Here is a 21,161-nt window from a genome sequence, read left to right as displayed (position 1 = left end):
CGCAGGGCTCACGAGGACTCGTTCAACTGTTGGCTCATTCTGCTCCTTGAGTTGGGGGCTGGGGACTGAAGTCTCTGGGCTCGAGGACCCGCCCCCCCCAACCGCCACCCCCAAGTCGCTGAAGGCCTTGGTGGCTCTACAGCTATGATCCTTCTCTCCTACCTGGCTTGGCCCAGTTATAGAAGTGAAGTTACATCATTTTATGTTATACTTTTAAAAAATTAACATTTCATAAACATTTTCTCATGGGTTCACGATCTCTGTGAGGATTTTTAATGACTGTGAAGCATACTAATTCAGTAGCTTATCATGAACTCATGATTTTCAGAACGATTTGTAACAACTGCGTAGGCTATGGAATTAATAGGCCATTAACCCATTTCGTTATTTCACCTTTCCCCCCAGTTTTTACTCCTTTGAGTAATGCTCATAGGAACTTTTTTGTAATGTGTTAATTCCTTTTTTTTTTCCTGTTAAATAATTTCTTCAGAATCGGTTGCCAAGTATGGAGTTCCTAAATCACTTGGTTGCGGTTATCACTAGTAGTAGTAGCAGCAGCAGCAGCAATATGAGGCAGGAAACGTTTTTCTCAGTAGATGGGACAAATTTTTGCCAAAGAGTTCTGATTCCCAGTGCTGACAGAAAATTACAAGAACCCTAGAAATGGCTTTTTATTCTTCTTTTCAGTTGTTCATTTGCTTAGCCCTGCATAGCAATATGTTTTAAACACTTGAAATATTTAAAATTAAAAAAAAATACAATCCAGCTTTGGCTTCTTGTTTTCCAGAAAATAAATGGATCATCCACCTTGCTGAAGAACGATAGGCAACAGGGCACCTGGGGGGCTCAGTCAGTGAAGCATCTGCCTTCTGCTCAGGCCATGACTTCAGGGTCCTGAGATTGAGCCCCACGTCAGGCTCTCTGCTCAGTGTGGAGCCTGCTTGTGCTCTCTTGCTCTCTCTCTGTATCAAATAAATAAAATCTTTTTTTTCAAATAAATAAAAATTTTATAAAAAAATAATGATAGACAAGTAAAATGATGGTAGTGGTGGGCATCCCGTGTAGTGATGCATAAATATTACCATGCTTCTCTAACTAGGAGGGCAGAGGAGGTTGCTGTAGGTAATAGTAGCTTGGAGAACTCTGAAAATGTTTTATTTAGGCTCTGAAAGAAATGACACATTTCCTCTCTAAGTACCTCTTGGAAAAATATCAAACTATTGTTTTAAAACAACTTAAAATTAGAGCCTGGCAAAGGTGAACGTGTTTCTGACGTTTCGGTTTTAAGGAAAGACTTTTTTTCAGGTTGACATGGTCTTGGAATCTCAAAAAAAAAAAAACTCATCCACTAAAAAAAAAAAAAAATGGCTAGATTGAGCAGCAAGCAAAGCATAGAATGAGTTTAGGTGAGTGGGTGTGAACTTGTCAAAATATTAAAGGAAAAGTTAAGCTGTTATATTTTAATTTAACTTGGTAGAGAAAGCAGCTTAGACATTCAGCTAGGCAGAAAATATTGTGGTTCTGTAGAAGTGAAACCATCTGATCTTGACGCTTGGTGATTACATGGTCTATTAATAACGTGCTAGAGTTTTTAAAAGTTTTCTCCTGCAAATGTTACTAAACTCTATTCTTGTATTGCTTTCAACTTATCAAATAGATTTTACTTCCAATTTACTGAATAGTAAATTTTCTTGGTCTCTCAAATTTGTTGACTTTTTTTTAATAAGCAGCCCAACTTAAGCCCTTTTTTAAACAACCATTTACTACCCAGTCGAGACACAGTCTAAACACAACACAAAACAAATTCTTATATTACCTTAATAGAAATTTTACGACGTATGTTTAATTTGTAGGTTCTTGGCACTACCGGAGTGTTAAGGGTTAAACTTACCATCATTTTGACTTAATCTTGGAAATGGGAGATTGTAGCATTATCGTGGAAGGAACGGAAGGAGCATGAAAAGAGGCGGGATGGAATTTCAGATGTGAATACGAAGAGGTAGAGAGCTCACTATCAAGGTCAAGTTTGAGCCTGTTTTGGAATTTTGGAACCCGCAACCCAAGCAAGGATGGTCTTCGGCCAGCCTGGACATAATCGATTTTCAAATGAAACATGCTGCGTGATCATTTAAGTCTTACCAGTTTCCTAGTGTGTCAGCCGGGTGCAGACCCAACTCGAGTCCTAACGTTTGTCCTCCAAAGGAACTGGCACTGTGTTCCCAAAATGCTGGTGGCTGGAGAGTTTCCATTTTGACCTTGGGCTATTTTATATATCATTCTGAACTTCATGAAATTGAAATTAGACTTTCCAAGGTTAGATGATTGGATGGCAGACATAACCTTTAGGGTTTTCCCTCTCATGGCCAACTTCCCTGTTAGTGAGTATTCTCCTCTTACACGAGGGAAGAGCATGTGCCACTGAGTCCTTCTTCGAGCTGTGTGTCCATGAGGACATGGAATTACAGGGATGCCTGCAGGGCTCAGAGGTTCAGCGTCTGCCTCTGGCTCAGGTCGTGACCTCGGGGTCCTGGGATCGAGTCCCGCTTCGGGCTCCCCGCAGGGAGCCTGCTTCTCCCTCTGCTTGTGTCTCTGCCTCTCTCCCTGTGTCTCGCATGAATAAATAGGTAAATAAATCTATCCTGTTTTAAAAAAGGAATGGAATTACAAACTATAAATATTAAAGGTCTTTTCCTACATGGCTGTATTCTGATCTCCCTCCCCCTCTCTTTTAATTTGGGATGTGAACTTAGACTTTTAGAACTTCCTGTCACAGTACAGGTCCCTCAGAATCAGGTCTGATTATCTTGCCATGAGAAGCTCATGACGGAGGATCTGTTATGGTGCCCAACTGAAGAAACTGTGCTTGGTATCCTTGTTGTACATTAGTACCTGCTTGACTGCCAACAGCAGAGGTACCTCAGGCTGATTTAAGCTACTGAGAGTGTTTCTGGGAAGGTTGCCGAGGTATCCACCTCACAGAACCCCAGGCGAGGGAAATAGCTCAGTCTTGGGCATGAGGGATGCTCTTCAACTTGCCTCTGCCTCCTGTAATAGGTGGACTTCATTCTTTCTCTTTATTTGATGTGCAACATTCTGCAGTCCAAGTTGCAAAGCCTATGACCAAAAACAGCCATTTCAGCCGTTGGGAGATTCTGATCTGTTTTTCGCTCTCCTTATTTCTGATTTCCCAAGGGAGGAGCTGATTGATCGAGCTAGGATTAGATGCCCATTTCTGGTCCAGCCAGTTGTGATCAGGGGTGGGAAGTGTAGAAAGTTGGCCTGGGTTCCATTGTGACCCGTCACCAGTGGCTCTTTGAACATGTGGCTTCTCCTCCTCTGTGGCCTGTATCCAGGTCACATACAAAGTGGTGATTTGCCCAATGTGTTGCTAGGTTCTCTTTAATTTATTTGGATGAATGAAGGTCAGCATCTAGTCTGTCTTTATTGCGACCTAATTATACACAGTAACCTGTACAGACCTTGGTTGTAGTTGGGCAAGTCCTGGCAAATGCATGGACTCGTGAAGCCAACTCCCCGGAGCCTTGCCAGGCCCCCGAAAGCTCCTGCACATCCCTTCCCGTTCTGTCTTCCTCCCCCAGGAGCAACACTAGTCTGATTTTTACCCTCATAGACTAGTCACCCGTGTCTCCAAAGTCAAACCAGATGGAGACACAGAGAGTCCACATTTGGTCTTGGGTATTTTGGTTTGAGGGGCAGACATTTGATCAGTGCAGACTCTGGGCAGCGTCTATGTCACTGTTAGAGATAGTGGCAGGACCGCGACAGAGGTCGCTGCAGGGGCTGTGGGGTGGGCCGTGGGTAGTGGGCCCTGTGAGCCGAGGCAGCCGGGCCTGCGCGACTGCTCCCTGGGGTGCCGAGGAGGAGGCAGTGGGTGCTGGGCGGGGCTGTGCGGGGAGGAGGCCTGGTGGTGCTCGCCCTTCTGACCCCATAAGCCCGGATATCAGTTCGGCTATTTAGGTCATTTGTCATTGTCCTGCCCGTGTGCAGGATTTCCTTGTCTCCCCGTGTGGGTTCTGATGAAACGAGAGGCCCGGAGACGTGGTGTGGGGCGGCGTTCCTTGGGGCAGGACGGCCGGTGGTGGGCACACCCTCCACGCGCACCTCCCGTTCTCCAGAAGCATCATCTTCCCACAGAGGTCTTCTGCTCCCCTCACTTGGCTCCAACAGCAAGCAACCAAGTTGCACAGGTGGCTTTTCACTAAGAAGAACAGCAGTTTTCTTTGTACATCCTTCTACAATAAGATTTACCGTATCATCAGGATCATTTGAAATCCTGACTCGTGGCTCCCATGAACCTGCCATACGTGGCCCCATAGACGTAGCTGGATGGGGGTGTGTGGTGTGCGCACCACGGATAACGTCCCGTGTGCTGCTCTCCTGGGTGCTGCTCTGTTTATCTCATTTGTCTGATTAATGAACGTTACAAGGGTTAGTTGGGAAATAGGATTAAAAATAAAGTAAATGATCACTTTTCCCTGGAACACAGATAAGATCAAATTGCTAACGGCTGCTCTTCCATCCTCTTCTTTTCTCCACAGAACCATCCGAGTATGGCTGAAAAGGGACAGCGGTCAGTACTGGCCCAGCATCTATCACACGATGGCCTGTGAGTAGCTGAACTGTTCGCTGGGCGGAAGTGTGTCCAGTGCCTTTGATAATTCAAATTTCAAAATGCCTGGGTAAAAAGTGCTCCTAGAGGGACGCTGGGTGGCGCAGTCAGCGAAGCCTTAGTCATTTGATTTCGGCCCAGGCCATGATCTCAGGGTTGTGAGATCGAGCCCGGCTTTTGGCTCCATGCTCAGTGGGCTGTCTGCTTGAGGTTCTCCCTCCATCCCCCTCCGCCCCTCCTCTCTCTCTCTTAAATAAATAAAATAGATTTTATTTATTTAATCATGAGAGACACAGAGAGAGGCAGAGACACAGGCAGAGGGAGAAACAGGCTCCCTGCGGGGAGGCCGAGGTGGGACTCGATCCCGGGACCCTGGGGTCACGCCCTGAGCTGAAGGCAGACGCTCAACCCCTGAGCCCCCTGGGCGTCCCCAGATAAATAATATCTTAAAAAAAAAAAAAGTGCTACTAGATTTCAAAGTGAGTTTCTTAGTTGCCCAACACTCGGCCGGCTGTGCTCAACGGCAGGAAAGCTCCTTTTTCTTGTGCAGAGGAAGTCGGGTCAGCCTGTGCCATCTGCCATCAGTCTGCCGTCTGCCGGCCTGACTGCAACTGGCTGGATTGAGCAAAACAAAAAAAAAAAAGCGGAGGTGGGGGAGGGGCGCGCCGTCGGCCCGGGTTCCCCGTGTCCTGATTTTGCCAGCCGCGCCTGTGACTGCGCTTGGCAGCGGCTTCCTGACACCGGAGCAGCCCGGGCGCCCCGTGCCCTCATCACCAGCCCTCTGCCCAGCCTTTTCATAACCTCCTGGGTACGGCTGCGCGATTGGGTCCACGGTGTGGCCCATTGCCCACGGAGAATGTTCTCAGTGCTTGCATATGTTCACAGAAATAAACCTGGAAGGTAAAGCTTTTGCTGAGAATTTGCGAGAGTCCTGAGATGCAGTGACATAAAATCCCACCTCAGGTCCAGGCGCCGGGGCCACCGTTCCATCCTTCCCACCACCCCTCTTCATCCTTGCTGGAGAAGGGAGCCGAGGGGCGGAGGGGAAGCCGTCAGGCCCACCCTGGGGCGCGTCCTGTCCTCCCAGCTGCTTACTCCCTCCCCGTGTGGTCCTCACTGAAAACTTGTCCTCAGTTAAGGGTGTCCGTGTTCAGAGGCCCTGGGAAGGGGACAAGGGCTCTGGGCCGCTGCTGCTCTGCTGCTCCCGGAGGGCACTGTCAGGCGCTGTGGCCGCTGGGGACAGTGGTCAGGGCTTGGCCGGGCTCAGGGCTTGGCCAGGCTCACTCCGCAGCAGCGCACCGAGTCCCAAACACGGAGCAGCCAGTTCTCCAGCAGACCCCGCGGGCGGGGGGTGGCCCCTGAGCGCCCCCTTCCCGGGCCGGCGCTTCTCCGTGTGCCCGCGGCCGGGACCCTGCCACCATGTTCGGGACGAACTGGAAGGCGATGGGAGTCAGGGCTTGCCGCGCCTCTCCGGGCAGCGGGGCACCTGCTCCCTCGGTCGTGGTGACCGAGCTGTGGGGGTGAAGGCTTGGTGGGATACGGGCACTGGGCCACCCCTGCAGGCGGCAGTGGCCGAGGAGGCCGCCTGGAAGCTGCCCCAAGCCTGGGGGTGCAGCGGCAGGGCAGCCTGCTTGCAGCTGGCCAGGCGCGTGTCAGACTGCGGGATCGGGGACAGCGCGAAGGCCACCTGCCCCCGCCCCCCCCCCCCCCCCCCCGCTTCGGCCGTGGCCTCCCGGCTCAAGTCCTCAGCGCCCGACCGTGCTCCCTGCAGCGCAGGCCGAGTTGGATTTTGGCTCCTATTTACTCCACCGCCGCCGCCTCCTCGGTGTGTCTCTATCCCAGGTACTTGGTAGGGCCTTGTCAGCTGCGCCCCCAACTCTAGCAGTGCAGGTGCACCCCGTCCCTTGGCTTCCAGGCCTCGCGCACCTGGCTCTGGCTCTGTCGCGTCCCTCCTGAGCTCTGCGTAAAGGTCCCTCCCGGGAGCAGCTCCCAGAAGGCTGCGTGTGTGGGACCAGAAACGACTGGAAAGAACGGGCACGGCGGCGCCGCGGGTGGCCGCCACCCACCTGTTAGCTCCCAGACCTACTCAGCTTGTTGCTTCCAGATGCTGCTCCCAGCCCGGCCGGGCCTGCGCCACTGGGGAGCGCGGCCAGTGCCCGAACCGGCAACCTCGGGGCGGTGACTGCTTTCCATGACTTGGGGCCGAAGGCTGGATTCAGAAGATGACAGGTGCCCCGCTGGTTCTAAGAACTCTCTGCAGATTTTCCAGTTGAGGATATTTTAGTCGCTGTCCACTGGTTTGGACCTTTTCTTGTGACCTGACGCAGTGATCACCAAGCCAAGCCTTAGGGATCTCTACACGATCCCGTTGCTTCATGACTTTGCCTCACGTAACAAGAATTACTTTCAGAATCTGCTTCAGCTGAGGAAAAATGATAACTTGTGCCTGTGTTTTTGGGGATACCATTTTATGAAATCACACAGCTGTGCAAAGCAGATGATTTTTTTCATGACTTGTAAATGAGGAAACTGATGGCAGGGGAGTTAAGTCCCTGGCATGGGGTGAAATTCTGATCCGCGCCCTTCGGACTCCAGAACTGTGCTGCCCACCACCGCCCCGGGGTGGGTACTGACTTTTCCTGCCAAGGGCCAGCCTGTGAAGATCTAGACGTCGTGGGCCAAACGGTCCCGGTGGCAACCACTCGGCTCTGCCGCTGTTGGAGCGTGAAAGCAACCACGAGCTATATGTAAATGGAGGAGCCTGGCTGTATTCCAGAAAAACAAAAGTACCTCTATATCCAAAACTAAAGTTTTAACCGTATGATTTTGGATGGTGATGATGCCTTTTTAAAAGGCCACTGGTTTGCAAGATGATTTGTGTTTTGCGTGTTTATAAAACTATGTGAATATCCAAACTTTTTTTTTTTTTAATTAATACCACTTATCTCACTCGAAGCTTCCTTCCTAGGAAAAATGCCAGGACATCTTCAGATACAGACCAAATAGATTAGAGAGGCTTTTTTTTTTTTTTAACGTAAGAATTCTCTAGCGTCGTAAAAGTACGTCAAGACATTGTAAATTTTGCACAAGAGGATTTTACATATTTATGTATAGTGACAAGGTTGGGCATAAATAGAATTGAAAAGAAGCTTAAAACTAAAGCATTAAGATTTTGTACCAACCTAAAAGTAAAAAAAAAAAAAAAAAAATAGCAACAATGAACCAGAAACCATCCATGCATGTTTGATTTGCCAAAGGTAATTTGATGGTAGTCATTGAAGGGTGCTTTAGATGAAGGAGATACATGTACTTCTGCGGTTAGAATTCTTAAACTCAATCTTCTTTCTGAGAAAGAGAGAGAATCTTAACCAGGCTCCACACACCCAGCTTGGAGCCCGACATGGGGCTCGATCTCCTGACCCTGAGATCATGACCTGAGCTGAAATCAAGAGTCGAATGCTTACCTGACTGAGCCACCAGGCGCCCCCGTCACTGTTGCTAGGCTCCTTGTTCTGTGTGCGAGACGAGGGGTACAGGCCTCAGTCGCACGTGATTGTGTGGCGTGCAGACAGCTGCCGCTCCTACCTGCCGGCTGGGCGGTTCTCGGAACGCACCAGAGAAGAGCCTCTTTCCATGATCGCATCACGCAGCCAGCGGTGTCTTGGCCTTCAGGTGCAGCCCAGTGTTAGAGTTTACTTTCATCCCTCGGTGGAAGATATCAGCCCCTTGGAGAGAGAAAACTTTATTATCAAACAGCAAAGTCCTAAGATTTTTTTTCTTTTACTTTTTTATAAGAAGTGTTACCTCAGAGTAAACTGAGGTTTGTGTGCTTCGTGGTGTGTATTCCCTCACTGTGGTTCTCCCATGGTCCGTTAACCTTCTTTAGGGCTGAATTGAGCCCAAGCATTTCTTCTTCCACATGTTCCATGTTCCAAAGCACTTTAATCCTGATTTTTAGCAGAAGGAAATGATTTAGAGTGTCTCCTTTCTGAAACTCATTCTGTGGCCCACGATTTCTGGAAGACGGACATGTGGAACCTGGAAGGGGTATGGACGTGAGCACAGCGGGTGCTATCCCGGGCACGTAACCCTGCTGTGGATAAAGAAGCATGGATACATCTCACAGCTGCACTTACCACAAACTGAGATTGTATGCGTCATGAGAAACAGAACCTCTCTTGACCCTTGGGAGAGAAAACATAGTCCCAAAGTGGCTTTCCTGGCTTGGTCACGCGAGCAGGGATTGGGGATTCTGGTGTGGGGAACCCCTTTCCACAGACTCCAGCTACTCTGCTACCTGCTACGGGGGAAGGGCTGGGGGCAGGATGGTCTGCTGGGCCTGGGCAACAGATCCCTCATGCCCAGCACTGGCCCCCCGCTCTGCAGTCTACGGGCAGGAGTTGCAAGCAGAGGAAACTTCCTGCTGGCTCGCTTCAAAGTCCTAAAAATAATGTAGAAGATTTTTTTTAATTGGAATTTTGAGCTAAAATAACAGAACGAACTTCAATGGCATTTTTCATGTACATCATTATTTTCTATAAAACCTTCTTGATCTCTTTCTTAAACCTAAATTGGATAACTCTTTAATAATGTACTTTGAACGATGACTCAGAAGGCTCAGCTTGGCTTCTAACGTGGTCTTTGTCTTTCCGGCAGCTCCCTGCTCTGCTATGGCTTACCATCATGATAGCAGACGGGTGTTCGTGGGCCAGGATAACGGCGCCGTAATGGTAGGTGCCTCTCGCCGTGTTTCCATTGTATTGACCACCCGGTGCTCACGCCTGTTGGACAGTTTAAGATCGGCGAACGCCTGATCATTGGCATAAACCATGGTTAATTCAGTACGCCTGTTAGGCCTCCATGTGGATTAATTTTAATTTGCTTACTTTAAACCCAGCCGTGGAGCTGAGAATGCTTTCAAGCTTGATGGTTTGGTGCTTGGGCTAGCCCACAAAGCACAGCCTTCACGCAGAGACTGTGTGGCGTGTAGCAGCCCCATCCTCAGCCCACGAGGGGGCTGGGGCCCAAGGGCACGGCGGGAAGCCCACGTGCTGCCTGTGTGTGGGTAAGTGCAAGTGAGCACTGACGGGGAGGGGAGCAAGGCCAGGGAGCATCATCCAACCAGCAGCTCCTCAAACTACCTCTGGTGAAGGACCAGATATTTAAAAAAATCTCAATTTGTTACAGATTGGTAGGAATTTTTGTGAGTCTAATTGTGTGGGTGTGTGTTTATGATGTATATTTTCTTAATGGAGATGTGATTCATACAAGATTCACCATTTTAAGGTCATGCGATTCACTGGTTTTGTAATATATTCACAAGATTATACAGCCATTAACATCATCTAATTCCAGAACATTATCACTCCCCCCCCTCCCCATAAGCTCATACCCATTAGCAGTCAGCCTTCACTCCCTCTTCTCCCAACTCCTGGCAATTATGTATTTATTTTATTTTAAGATTTTATTTATTTATTCATGAGAGACACAGAGAGAGAGAGAGGCAGAGACACAGGCAGAGGGAGAAGCAGGCTCCACGCTGGGAGCCTGACATGGGACTCGATTCCGGGACCCCGGGGTCACACTCTGGCTTGAAGGCGACGCTAAACCGCTGAGCCACCCGGGCTACCCACTCCTGGCAATTATGAACCTGCTTTCAGAGTCCAGAGATTTGCCTGTTTTAGACATTTTATGTGAACAGAATCACATAATATGTGTTGTCTTTTATGTCTGGCGTCTTTCACTGAGCAGGACATTTCCAAGGTTCATCCCTGTGGTAGCTTGAATTAGCAGCTCGTTGCTGTCTGTGATGGAGTGGTTTTCTGTTAAATGGACAGGGTAGCCCCTCACGACCCTTTGTGCTCCTGTGAGGCTGGTCGTCAGGTGCTGCCGTCATTCCTGAAGTTAGTGATCTGAGTCCTCTTGCTGTTCTTCATTGCTCCAGCTAAATGTACCTTAATTTCATCCATTTTTTCTGAGAACCAGTTTTGGTTTCATTGGTCTTTTTCTTTTTTCTTTTTTTTCCTGGTCTGTGTGTATTTATTTCACCTCTAATTTTATTATTTTCTTCCTTCTATTTGCTTTGGGTTTAGCTTGCTGGCTTGACACTTTTGATGTTACATTGTTGAATGAGAAAGTCCATGGATTCATAACAATATGAAATTGCTCTCGAGGTTTCTGAACACTCACTGCTAATTTCTCCACTTTTCTCATCAGGACCAGCCATCTGCAGACCAACTGAGTAGCCCTGCTTTACAGAATAGAAACAGTAAGAGTAAGACTTAGCCAGCAGGGGTCCCGTGGGTGTGAAGTGATGTCGTGAATACGGCCGCACGGAGTGCAGGAATTGTGGGCGGGTGTGCACACCCTCCTCTAGGCAGAGCTCTGGAGAGGGTTGAGCAGGCTCACCAATGTGCCCAGTCCTAGAGGGTGGCGAGGAGCTACCCGGGGCGGGATGGGTGGAGGAGGACCTCCAGACCGCAGAGGAGGACGGCAGTGAGGCACCTTGCAGCGTTGCACACCCGCAGCCAGGGAGGCGGCTGGAGCGGATCCCAGAACGCCTTTCTTCAGCGCTGGGTGTTGAGCAGAGTGCTCACCGAGGAGAAAGTAGAGGTGATCCTGCTGGGCCGGTTGGGGGAGGATGCTTGTGGCCTGTGGGAAGTTCAGATAATACATAAATAAAGAAGCGCCCCATTGCAAGCTGTAGTAAGTGCTGCAGAGACACGAAGAGGGCGGTGAGTGAGAGCATCCGGGGCGGTTTGCGGCCTCACCCCACAGGATTATCAGGGAGGCTGCTCCCAGGATGGGACATTTCAGCTGAGACCTGGAGGACGGGGAGGAGCCAAACAGAGCCAGAGTAGGTTTTCCAGAAGTGAATGTCCACTTGAAGACTTGAGGTGGGGAGATCTCTGTGTTTGAGGCCGTGACAGGCTGGATGGTGCTGAGTGCCCGGCTGGGGCTGAGGGCCGATGGAGGAGGGGGCTGAGGCCAGGTCACGCCGGGCCTGGCAGGTGTGGGTAATGTGTTAGGGTCAGTCGTGGGCACCGGGGGAAGCTCTTACAGGGCTCTCAGCAGGCGTGTGACATGATACAATTTAGGCCTTTACAAGATCCCTGTGGCCTTGCTCGCTGGAGAAGAGGTCATGGGGCGGGGCAGGAATAGAAGCTGGTGGCCCAGCTGTTGTGGCGGCCTGGATGAAAGGGGAGAGTGGACAAAAGTGGATGGAGTTGAGGTGCATCTGGGAGAGGTTGGGCATGAGGAGGGGAGGAAGAAGAGGATGTCAGGTGACAGCCAGGTCTCTGGCTTGAGTAACTGGGTGCACAGTGCTGTCCTTTACCGAGAAGAGAAAGACTGGGGATGTGGGGGGAAGAAGCCTTTGGGAGGAAAGGGGACAGTAGGGAAGCAGTCAGCCGGCTGTACAGTTGAGAGACCGGGGGAGCTGGTGGCCGTGGGGGTCAGCATTGGCTATGCAGGCCCAGAGCTGGGCCCCTGGGCGGGGGGACGTTAGCACGTTGGGCGTTTGTTAGGCCATACGGATGGCTGTGTTCACCTGGGGGAGAGAGTGAGAGAGGCGAGGGCCCAGGTCTGGGTCCTAAATAACAACATTCAGACGTGGGGTTAGTGGGGACGTCCACCGGGGAAGAAGGGGGGATCATGATCCTTCTGTGTGTAGTAAGAAGCTCCGACTGTATTCTGTAAGCAAGTTTCTCAGACACACGCTGTCCTGCACATCATTTAGGGAACTGAATGCAATACGTGCTCTCTGATTCCACCCCAGGTTCCCAGCTCCTGAATCCCTAGGTGAGGGGATCTGGGAGTCAGTAGTTTAGCAAGTCTTCCAGGTGAATGTTGGCTCGCAACCTTGGGGACTCCCCAGGTGGGATCTGAAACCAGCCCCCATGCTCGGAGGGCAGGGAGACACTGCAGAAAGAGACCATTCCAGAGGGCTGGGTGGCAGGGTTAATAAGCAAGGGAGCTTCCATGAAAGGCTGGTCTTGAGTGGCGGCAAGAGGAGTAGACCTCTGCCCCCACCCACCAGGAGCCTTAGGTGGGCTCAGCCACCTACATCTTCCAGGTGGCCCCAGCACCACTCACTGTCAGGGCCATGTGCTTGGAACAGCCTCCGGGCGAGGAGCCTCTGGCTGCCATTGCCAGGGCCCAGCTCGTGGGTCAGCTGGTGGTCGTGTGAACCTCAGGGTCAGGTGCATCAGGGGAGCCATTGAGGAGCAGTAAGCGGGGGAGGAGAGAATCGCCGGGGTTCTGTTTTGTGAGCTTAGTGTGCTAATATGAGGTGTTTGGGGGGACAAGGCTGAAATGGAGGCATCCCAGTGCCGGGTCTGTGCCACTGCAACGCTGGGGTGGTGTTGGCTTTGAGAGCCCTCTGGGCAACAGACTGATGTCTAGTTGTTGTGGGTGTTTTATAGAGAGCAGGGTTAAGATGGCTTCCAGAGTTTTATTGTTATTTATTTTTAATTTATTTTTAATATTTTATTTATTTCTGAGACACACAGAGAGAGAGAGAGAGAGAGAGAGAGGCAGAGACACAGGCAGAGGGAGAAGCAGGCTCCCTGCAGGGAGCCCGATGGGAGACTCAATCCCGAGACCCCAGGGTCACACCCTGAGCCAAAGGCAGACTCTCGACCACTGGGCCACCCAGGCATCCCCATGTCATCCGTTTGAAACTCAGTTTTGTTTCGTTTTTGACCCACTTATTCCATGGAACTTCATGTGAGGGTGAGTAACAGTGTCAGGTGCAGCAGAAGATGACGTCAGGCCTGGAAAATGGCCTTGAGAATGGCAGGGAGCGCTGGTAGTAAGCGAGGAAGGCCCTTTCCGAGCCTGCGGTGGGGCGCCAGGTGGGCTGATGGTTAGAGAAGGGGCTGAAGGAAGTCGCTGCGAAAAGAGTTTTGTTTTTTTTCTTGTTTCTGAAATTAAACGATAAGAAGCTTTGAGTGTGTTTAAGGGCCGGGAATCAAAAAGCCATGGAAAGGACAGGTGCTCTGCCCATCAGCCTGGGGCCGCTGCAAATAACCGTCGTCGTAATTGCACATGTTCTTGTTTTTCTCCTTCTGAAAATTTTATAGGAGTATGTTGGTCATGTGCAGACACACATAACCAGAAGGCATGAAGCACAAAGAGTCTCTCCAGGGGTGGCAGTGGTTGCCCATTTCTCTAGGGACCCTCCTTGTGGCTCCTGGTGCAAGGGTGGACTCTGATTACAGGACAGCATCTAAAGGACAGTCACGTAAACGCTCTTCAGTGCAAAGAGCCAATGTAAATCCAGTTTATCGTTCATTAGCAGTTGATTTACTGATTTTCCACCCAATACAGAGTAGTAGTTATACAGTGATATATATACTAATACATTTATACTGGGGATGTGTGCACGTGTATATATATATCCTCAGTGTGTGAGGATGCTGTATATATTTTTACACACACACACACACAAATACATACTGATACATTTTTTGTACTTTGTAATACCAACACGGTGAGCAGGTGCCTCTGTGTGTGTATGTGTGTGTGTGTGTGTTTTAAAAATTCATGACTTCCATAGCTAGTTGTGGATTTTACGGTTTTGAAAATTAAGTTCCTGTTTTTTAAACCACTAACTTTTTCTTATTGCATGTGTTTACTTTTAGGAATTTCACGTTTCTGAAGATTTTAATAAAATGAACTTTATCAAGACCTACCCAGGTAATTATAACACACAGACGTACTTGCATACACGTGCATGAGATAGATACACACACAACTACGGCATGGTCCCTTATGATCAAAATTAGGTTTTCACATTAACTTTTTAGATGTGTTTCCCCCAGTTGAGTAGGATGCTGTTAACTCGTTAGAGTTATTTACCATCCTTTTCCTGTTATCAGTGTTTAAATTTTTGCATACTGTTCTGTTGAGCGTGTTATCTGATTTAATTTAACCATTCTGTTTTTGAGCAAATGTACTGCTTCCATTTTTTGATAATACACACTAACATATATGATAACATATATGTATCTGTGAGGGTATATTTCATATATACACACGTGTGTGTGTCCTTGACTACTGCTCTGACTCTAATCCTGTAACCGTGGTTACTTCTATTTAAGACAGATTCCTAAAAATGGAATAACTGGGTCAAAAATTAAAAAGTTTTTTACTGTTCTAGATTTGTTTTGTAAACTTCTTCCCAGCATTAGTGTAAAGTTTTATAATCCCATGAGTGGTGGTTGAGAGTGTTCTCATCTAGTCTGTACGACATTGCTCTTACAAGTGTTTTTTTGGGGGCAGCCCCGGTGGCGCAGCGGTTTAGCGCCGCCTGCAGCCCAGGGTGTGATCCTGGGGACCTGGGATCCAGTCCCACCTTGGGCTCCCTGCATGGAGGCTGCTTCTCCTTCTGCCTGTGTCTCAGCCTCTCTCTCTCTCTCTCTCTGTGTCTCTCATGAATAAATAAATAAATCTTAAAAAAAAAAAAGGTTTTTTTTGCCAGTTGGATAGTCAAAACAGTTCAATTTATAAATTATTTAAGCTTTCCTTAATGTCAATCGTTTGTTACCTTTGATGAATGTTCATGATTTTGCCCATATATCCACAGAGTATGCTATTTTCTAATTTATAAGAAAGTGTCTCTCAGTTCTTCCAAAGCAACCTATACAGTTAGAGCAAGGTCAGAAGTTTCTCTCTCTAGCCTCTGACTCTGTTCATCAGACTGGGCACTTACTTACTAGATACCTGCTGTTTGCCAGGTCCTGTAGTAGATGAAGGAGACTAGACGGTCACTGGCCCAGTGTGGCTCCCAATCAACCTGGAAATGCAGACATCTTAGGAGTTAGGTAATAGAATACCTTCCTCATTCTCAGCTATTATTTTGGAATACAGAACTTTATAAATACTTTTTCTTTATAAATAATAGGTTACACACAAATTATTTCAGGAACAAAAAGTTTACACTATTTTTTTAACTTCAGAAAATTATTTACAATGCCAGTATCATTTAAGATTGATTGATTTTAGAGAGAATGATATGCAAGGAGGGGGGGAGGGGCGGAGGGAGAGAAGCAGGCTTCCCACTTCCCCACTGAGTGAGCCTGGAGCCCAGCGTGGGCTCCATGTCTGAGATTATGACCTGAGCCGAGACCAAGAGTCGGTGATTCAGCCGACTGAGCCACCCAGGTGCCGCTACAATGCTAGTGTTTTCTAGAAGGTCAAAATACTAAAGTGGTAGACAATAAAATAATGTTGCTCCTTTAAGAAAAGACTACCACTTTCCATATGGACCTTGATAATAAGAGCAAAGTAGACATTTTCTCTTGAGGACAGCAAAAAGGGAAAGAAGGTCTGGCCTTTGGTTATTGGAATCCCTCTTGAGCATCAGTGTTGAGTCGTCTGTGCTTCTGATTGTCTACCAAGCAGGGAGACTGTGGTGGGGGCTGGGGGGACCCAGGGAAGCCTGCAGTCGTGAGCTGGGTGGTGCAGGTAATGGGAAAGCTGCTCACAGAGCACGGGCGTCTCCATGGGAGGATTGTTCAGACCATGAGCCTCCAGGCCGAGCAGCCTGAGGAGGTGCGCCTTGGTTCTGAGTCGGAAGGCCCCGTTTCTTTGTGAAGGGCACAGACTTCCTTTTCTGTTCCTGCAGCTCATCAGAACCGGGTGTCTGCGATTATCTTCAGCCTGGCGGCAGAGTGGGTGATAAGCACCGGCCACGACAAGTGTGTCAGCTGGATGTGCACCCGCAGTGGAAACATGCTCGGGAGGCACTTCTTCACTTCCTGGGCCTCGTGTTTACAGTATCCTTTGAAGGGCTGGACCTTCTCCTGCCCAGCACCTCCTCCTCTCAGTAATTAGCTTGGAGCATGACCGTATTGTCCATAGAGATCCAAAGGCTGAGTGATTGCTGTGTATTTCACATGGAATCCAAGACTTGTATCTGCTTTTCTTTGGTATAAAATGGGCATATTAAAAATAATAATGAGATGAATTGCTGTTCTTATTGAGAGGTACTGTCCATTTATAATAGAATCCTGGAAACCTAAACCTCATTAATGCAAACCTCCCACCCCCTCATTCCTTTGCATTTCAAGGTGATAGAAAGGACTTTTTTGTTCAATAAAGAGGGACAAAAAAGGAATCAATCTTTTATTTGGTTATTTGCAGACCCTGAAAGAGAATATAATAAGGATTGTGATCCTGAAGTTCATAAACGGTCTTAAAGGAATTTTATAGATTGTGTGAACGTGGAGAGGGTTCATGATCCTTTCAATATTCTGAAAGTGCCTCAGGATTACTGCTTTCACAATTTTTCACCACTGTATGGAATTTGTCTCATGTAGAATTTGCCCTTGCTTTGGGCTGCCCGTGGTAGCTGTGTATCTTAGTGAGAGCAGGAGCAAGGCTGTCAGCAAGACAAACACCCCACAGTCGTTTCTTTTTAGAGTCAGATGTCTAGCATAGTAAATTCTTTTTTTTCCCCATCAAAAACCTCTATAAAAAAGGTTTGCTACGGGATCCCTGGGTGGCGCAGCAGTTTGGCGCCTGCCTTTGGCTCAGGGCGCAATCCTGGAGACCCGGGATCGAGTCCCACATCGGGCTCCCGGTGCATGGAGCCTGCTTCTCCCTCTGCCTGTGTCTCTGCTCTCCTCTCTCTCTCTCTCTCTGTGACTATCATAAATAAAAAAAATATTAAAAAAAAAAAGGTTTGCTACATATGGATACATGGCATGAGATGTTTACAGTGAACAGTAAAGCAGTACCAGACACTTTACAACCAAGTAAGAGAGAAATACTCAGATATATCATGTGCTAAATAAATGTTCCTGTGATGTGCTAGGCTCTTCATATGGATTGATAAAAAATGGCACAGAAGCACAGAGTCATGGCCCAGCCTGTGATGCTCCTTTTCTCCTGTGTTTTGGAGTTAAAGCAGTGCTTACCCTGATGTGTTTAAACTGCAGATTGGCTGCAAATGTCTATGGCCATTAAGTGGCCGAGAAAGTAATCAGCTGTTACTAATAGTATATTTTTTAAATTTAAGTTTACCACTACCCCAAATAACTGCCTTTGGGATGATTAAACTCTCCAGGGCAATTTAAAATAAACCATGCTTTTCACTTAAAGCAGTTTTATCCACGCCAAAAGAAAGATGGGTGTTCATGTCTATCAGTTTTACATTATTTCCAGAGATAGTTCATAAATACCCATTTTTTTCCAGTTCTGTCTCGCCATTTCAATACTGAGTAGTTTACTTTTTTTTAGAGTTTACTATAATTTGATTATAACTACTTGTTTCCCTGCCTGTCTTTGCTGTCAGCTCTTTTTTACTGCTAACTCCTAGGGTATTGATTGGAGTAGTCATAGGTACTTGAATTCTTGTCGAATGAATGAAAATTAACTTTCCCAAGAAAATTTCCAGCTTATTTTCTTGAATATTTACATATTGCCCAAATTTCAGTTGGGTACTTCCTGTCCTGTGTTAGACTTGTGCTTAATTCTTTAAAATGCACGTTTTTCTCTTTTAAAGCTTTTCGATGGATTGTGTTGTATATCCTTGACTGCTTCTCCACAGATACGATTTTGATACTCAGTATGCTTTTGTTGGTGATTATTCTGGACAGATCACCCTGCTGAAGCTGGAACAGAATACCTGCTCAGTCATTACAACCCTCAAAGGCCATGAAGGTAGGGCATGTGATGACCTAATGTGAGCATCCAGACCTAGTTCTCAGCTCTGAAGACTGCCAGTTTCAGTGTGATTAGCCAGACGTGGAGCCGAGAGCTAGAACCTGAAAGCTAACTGAAAGTGGGGTGTGGGACCTCGGGTTTTGTGTCATCAAAATCCCTTCCAGATTGCTTGTGTGGATAAATACTTCCTATTTTGCTTGCCTTTTTAATTTATTTTTAGAAGAGCTTTGAAAATTTTTTTGGAAATGGTGATATTTTTAGAAGAATTTTTTTTTTGAAGATTTTATGTATTTATTTGAGGGAAAGAAAGCAAGCATGAGTAGGGGACAGAGGGAGGAACAGGCTCCCCGCTGAGCGGGGAGCCCAATGTGGGACTTGATCCCAGGACCCCGGGATCACAACCGGAGCTGAAGGCAGGCTCTTAACCAACTCAGCCGGCCAGGCAGCGCCAAGATTTTTTTTTTTTTAATTTGTCAGTATCTGAGATACTGTACAAGACCTGCTAGAGCAATCAATTAGGAGAAATGTCTGGGCTACTTCTGCCTCTGCTTGGTGAGTCTGAAGGGAAAGAATGGGTGGAATTTTATTATTTTTATAGTGCAGTGAGTTGGCCAGGTTCCATGGAAGGGTTTGAAAACCCCATTGGCTGTAAGGGGGGGTAACAAGTTAGAAGCTTTGACACTGTCTGGTTTACATCGAAGATTCAGGGATTTGTTCAAAGACTTGATGATGAACTTATTTATGAAAATAGTGTTTTAAGTGTAACCAGTGAAACAAGTACTCGGTGCTTTCTAGCTAAGCTATTTGGGTGAAACTGAGTGTGTCAGATCATGGACCTTGTACAGCAAAAGAAAGACGGAGAAGAATAGAAGTCAGAATGAACTTGGGCAGGAAAGCACAGCCCCTAAGGAAACCACTTGTGTTTATGACTAATGGTCTCATGATCCCCAGGCTCCCACGTAGTCTGTGTTGCTAAGGACAGACTGGCTTCTGGTAACTGGTTGGTGGCGTTTATAGGACCACGTTGATCTGCTGGCAGGCCTCTAGCTGAAGCCTATGGGGCCCAGGATTAAATTTATGCATAATTGTTGCTTGAGGCCGGTTTTGCAGAACACTTCATTTTTCACTTAACGTTAAGTTTCCATTAGAAGCTAGTCCCTGTTGTTTGCTTGGGAATATGACGTTATCAGTCTTCTCTGTAGCCATGAAAATACAAACAACTTGTGCGACTGGGTCACTTTTATGAAGTGTATCAATCATTTTTCCTAGGCAAGCAGTAATCTGTAGAACCCTGAGTGAGAAATCTGTAGAAGGCAAGACTTCTGGGGCGTGTGTCCAGGTGTGGGGCTATACTTACCTGTCCCTCTCTCCCCGTAGGTAGCATCGCTTGCCTCTGGTGGGACCCCATTCAGCGGCTGCTCTTCTCTGGAGCCTCTGACAACAGCATCATCATGTGGGACATCGGCGGCCGCAAAGGCCGCACGCTCCTGCTGCAGGGCCACCAGTGCGTGACCGTGGCTGTGACCGTTTGCAGGGCTGGGGGCAGGATCTGAGCCTGTGGGAGGTGGGGCGGCGTTCGCACTCTACTGCTGCTCTCTCAAACCCCGTCTGGCAAGACGGCCGTTTGCTGGGGCTCGCTCAGGCCCTTCCAGCTGCTTTCCTGTTAGTCCTGGGTGTCTGCTGTCGTAGCAGAGAGAGCCACGTTCGCCTTCCTTCTTAGTCCAAAGAGCCCTTGCCACCTGTCTCTCCCGAGGAACCACCCTGTTGAAATACCTGCTTAGGACACGGGGGGTTGGGTTGGGGGTGCAGGTGAGGACCTTGACTGAGAGGAGGGTTGCCTGAATGCCTGACTTGCTCTTTTATTCTGAAACATGGGGGGGGGGGTTTGACGCGGTCACCTAAACTGTGACAGTGTGATACCCAGGCCTTTACCTTCCCGTTTTGAGAGGACAAGGACACATGGGCCTCTGCTTTGCTCCCTGCTGGTCAGGCTGTTGCTGTGCAGTGGAGCAGAACCTGGCTGTAAAGTAGCCGAGGAAAGAGTCTACACGCGAATCTGCAGGCCGGTGGGTGAATGTTGTGGACCTGAGGAGGAGTGGAGATCAGTGATCGGCCCTGAGAGCCGTGGCCGCCATCCTGGGTGGGGCCTGCAGTTCTGAGGGACTGATGTGAAAGTAGAGTTTCTTTCGTAGACACCGTAGACTGTGCTGTAGAGTAAGTCACAGGACTCTGGCTAACGTTCACGCTAGAAGCCGTAGTATGTCCCCAGTTGCCAGTGATGAAATGCCAGCCGCTGGTTCCAGCACGGGGAGGGACCCGCGCCTGGGTGCAGACAGCATCTGTGTTTTCCACATTGAGACGAGTGACCGCTGTGTGTCGTTTGCAGTGACAGGGTGCAGGCCCTGTGTTACCTTCAGCTCACGAGGCAGCTGGTCTCCTGTTCTTCGGATGGAGGGATCGCCGTGTGGAACATGGACGTTAGCAGAGAGGAGGTAAGAGAACGAGCAGGCACGGCTGGCGGGGGGCCCCTGCCCTCGTGACCCCCGGTGTCGTCTGACGGGGTCCTGCAGGTCCCAGTGCGGCGCATCCCTTCCCTGTCTCAGGGTTTCCGCAGTGACAGGCATCGCCTGCAGACCCAGCTGACAGAGACACCCGAGCCCGGGGACGCGGCTGCAGCATCCCTGTCCCCGATGCCTGGAGGCCTGCTGTGACCGGTGCCGGGGACCAGCCCGGAGCCTGACGTTCTCCTGGGAAACGCTGTCTCTGCTCTCCGCTATGTTTTCCGCGGAGTGCACGTCGCTATGGTGTTCTTTTCAGGAGACCTGAGTTCTCATTTGTTTGGGCCACGAAGAGTCGTGAG

General features: G+C 48.6%; 1 protein-coding gene across 1 annotated transcript in view; it reads left to right on the top strand.

Annotated features, from left to right (window-relative positions):
• WDFY1 (WD repeat and FYVE domain containing 1) overlaps positions 1-21,161 on the top strand; it is a 44,450-nt gene that overhangs the window by 12,054 nt on the left and 11,235 nt on the right. The window contains exons 2-8 of the mRNA XM_055345383.1: positions 4,560-4,627; positions 9,287-9,360; positions 14,275-14,329; positions 16,260-16,410; positions 18,186-18,298; positions 19,679-19,805; positions 20,688-20,793. Of these exons, the coding sequence (XP_055201358.1) occupies positions 4,560-4,627; positions 9,287-9,360; positions 14,275-14,329; positions 16,260-16,410; positions 18,186-18,298; positions 19,679-19,805; positions 20,688-20,793 (694 nt within the window). The remainder of the gene's footprint in view (positions 1-4,559; positions 4,628-9,286; positions 9,361-14,274; positions 14,330-16,259; positions 16,411-18,185; positions 18,299-19,678; positions 19,806-20,687; positions 20,794-21,161) is intronic.

This window comes from Nyctereutes procyonoides, unplaced genomic scaffold (genome assembly GCF_905146905.1).
Source record: "Nyctereutes procyonoides isolate TBG_1078 unplaced genomic scaffold, NYPRO_anot_genome, whole genome shotgun sequence".
NCBI classification, from domain to species: Eukaryota; Metazoa; Chordata; class Mammalia; order Carnivora; family Canidae; genus Nyctereutes; species Nyctereutes procyonoides.
This window is presented reverse-complemented; position numbering and strand designations above follow the sequence as displayed.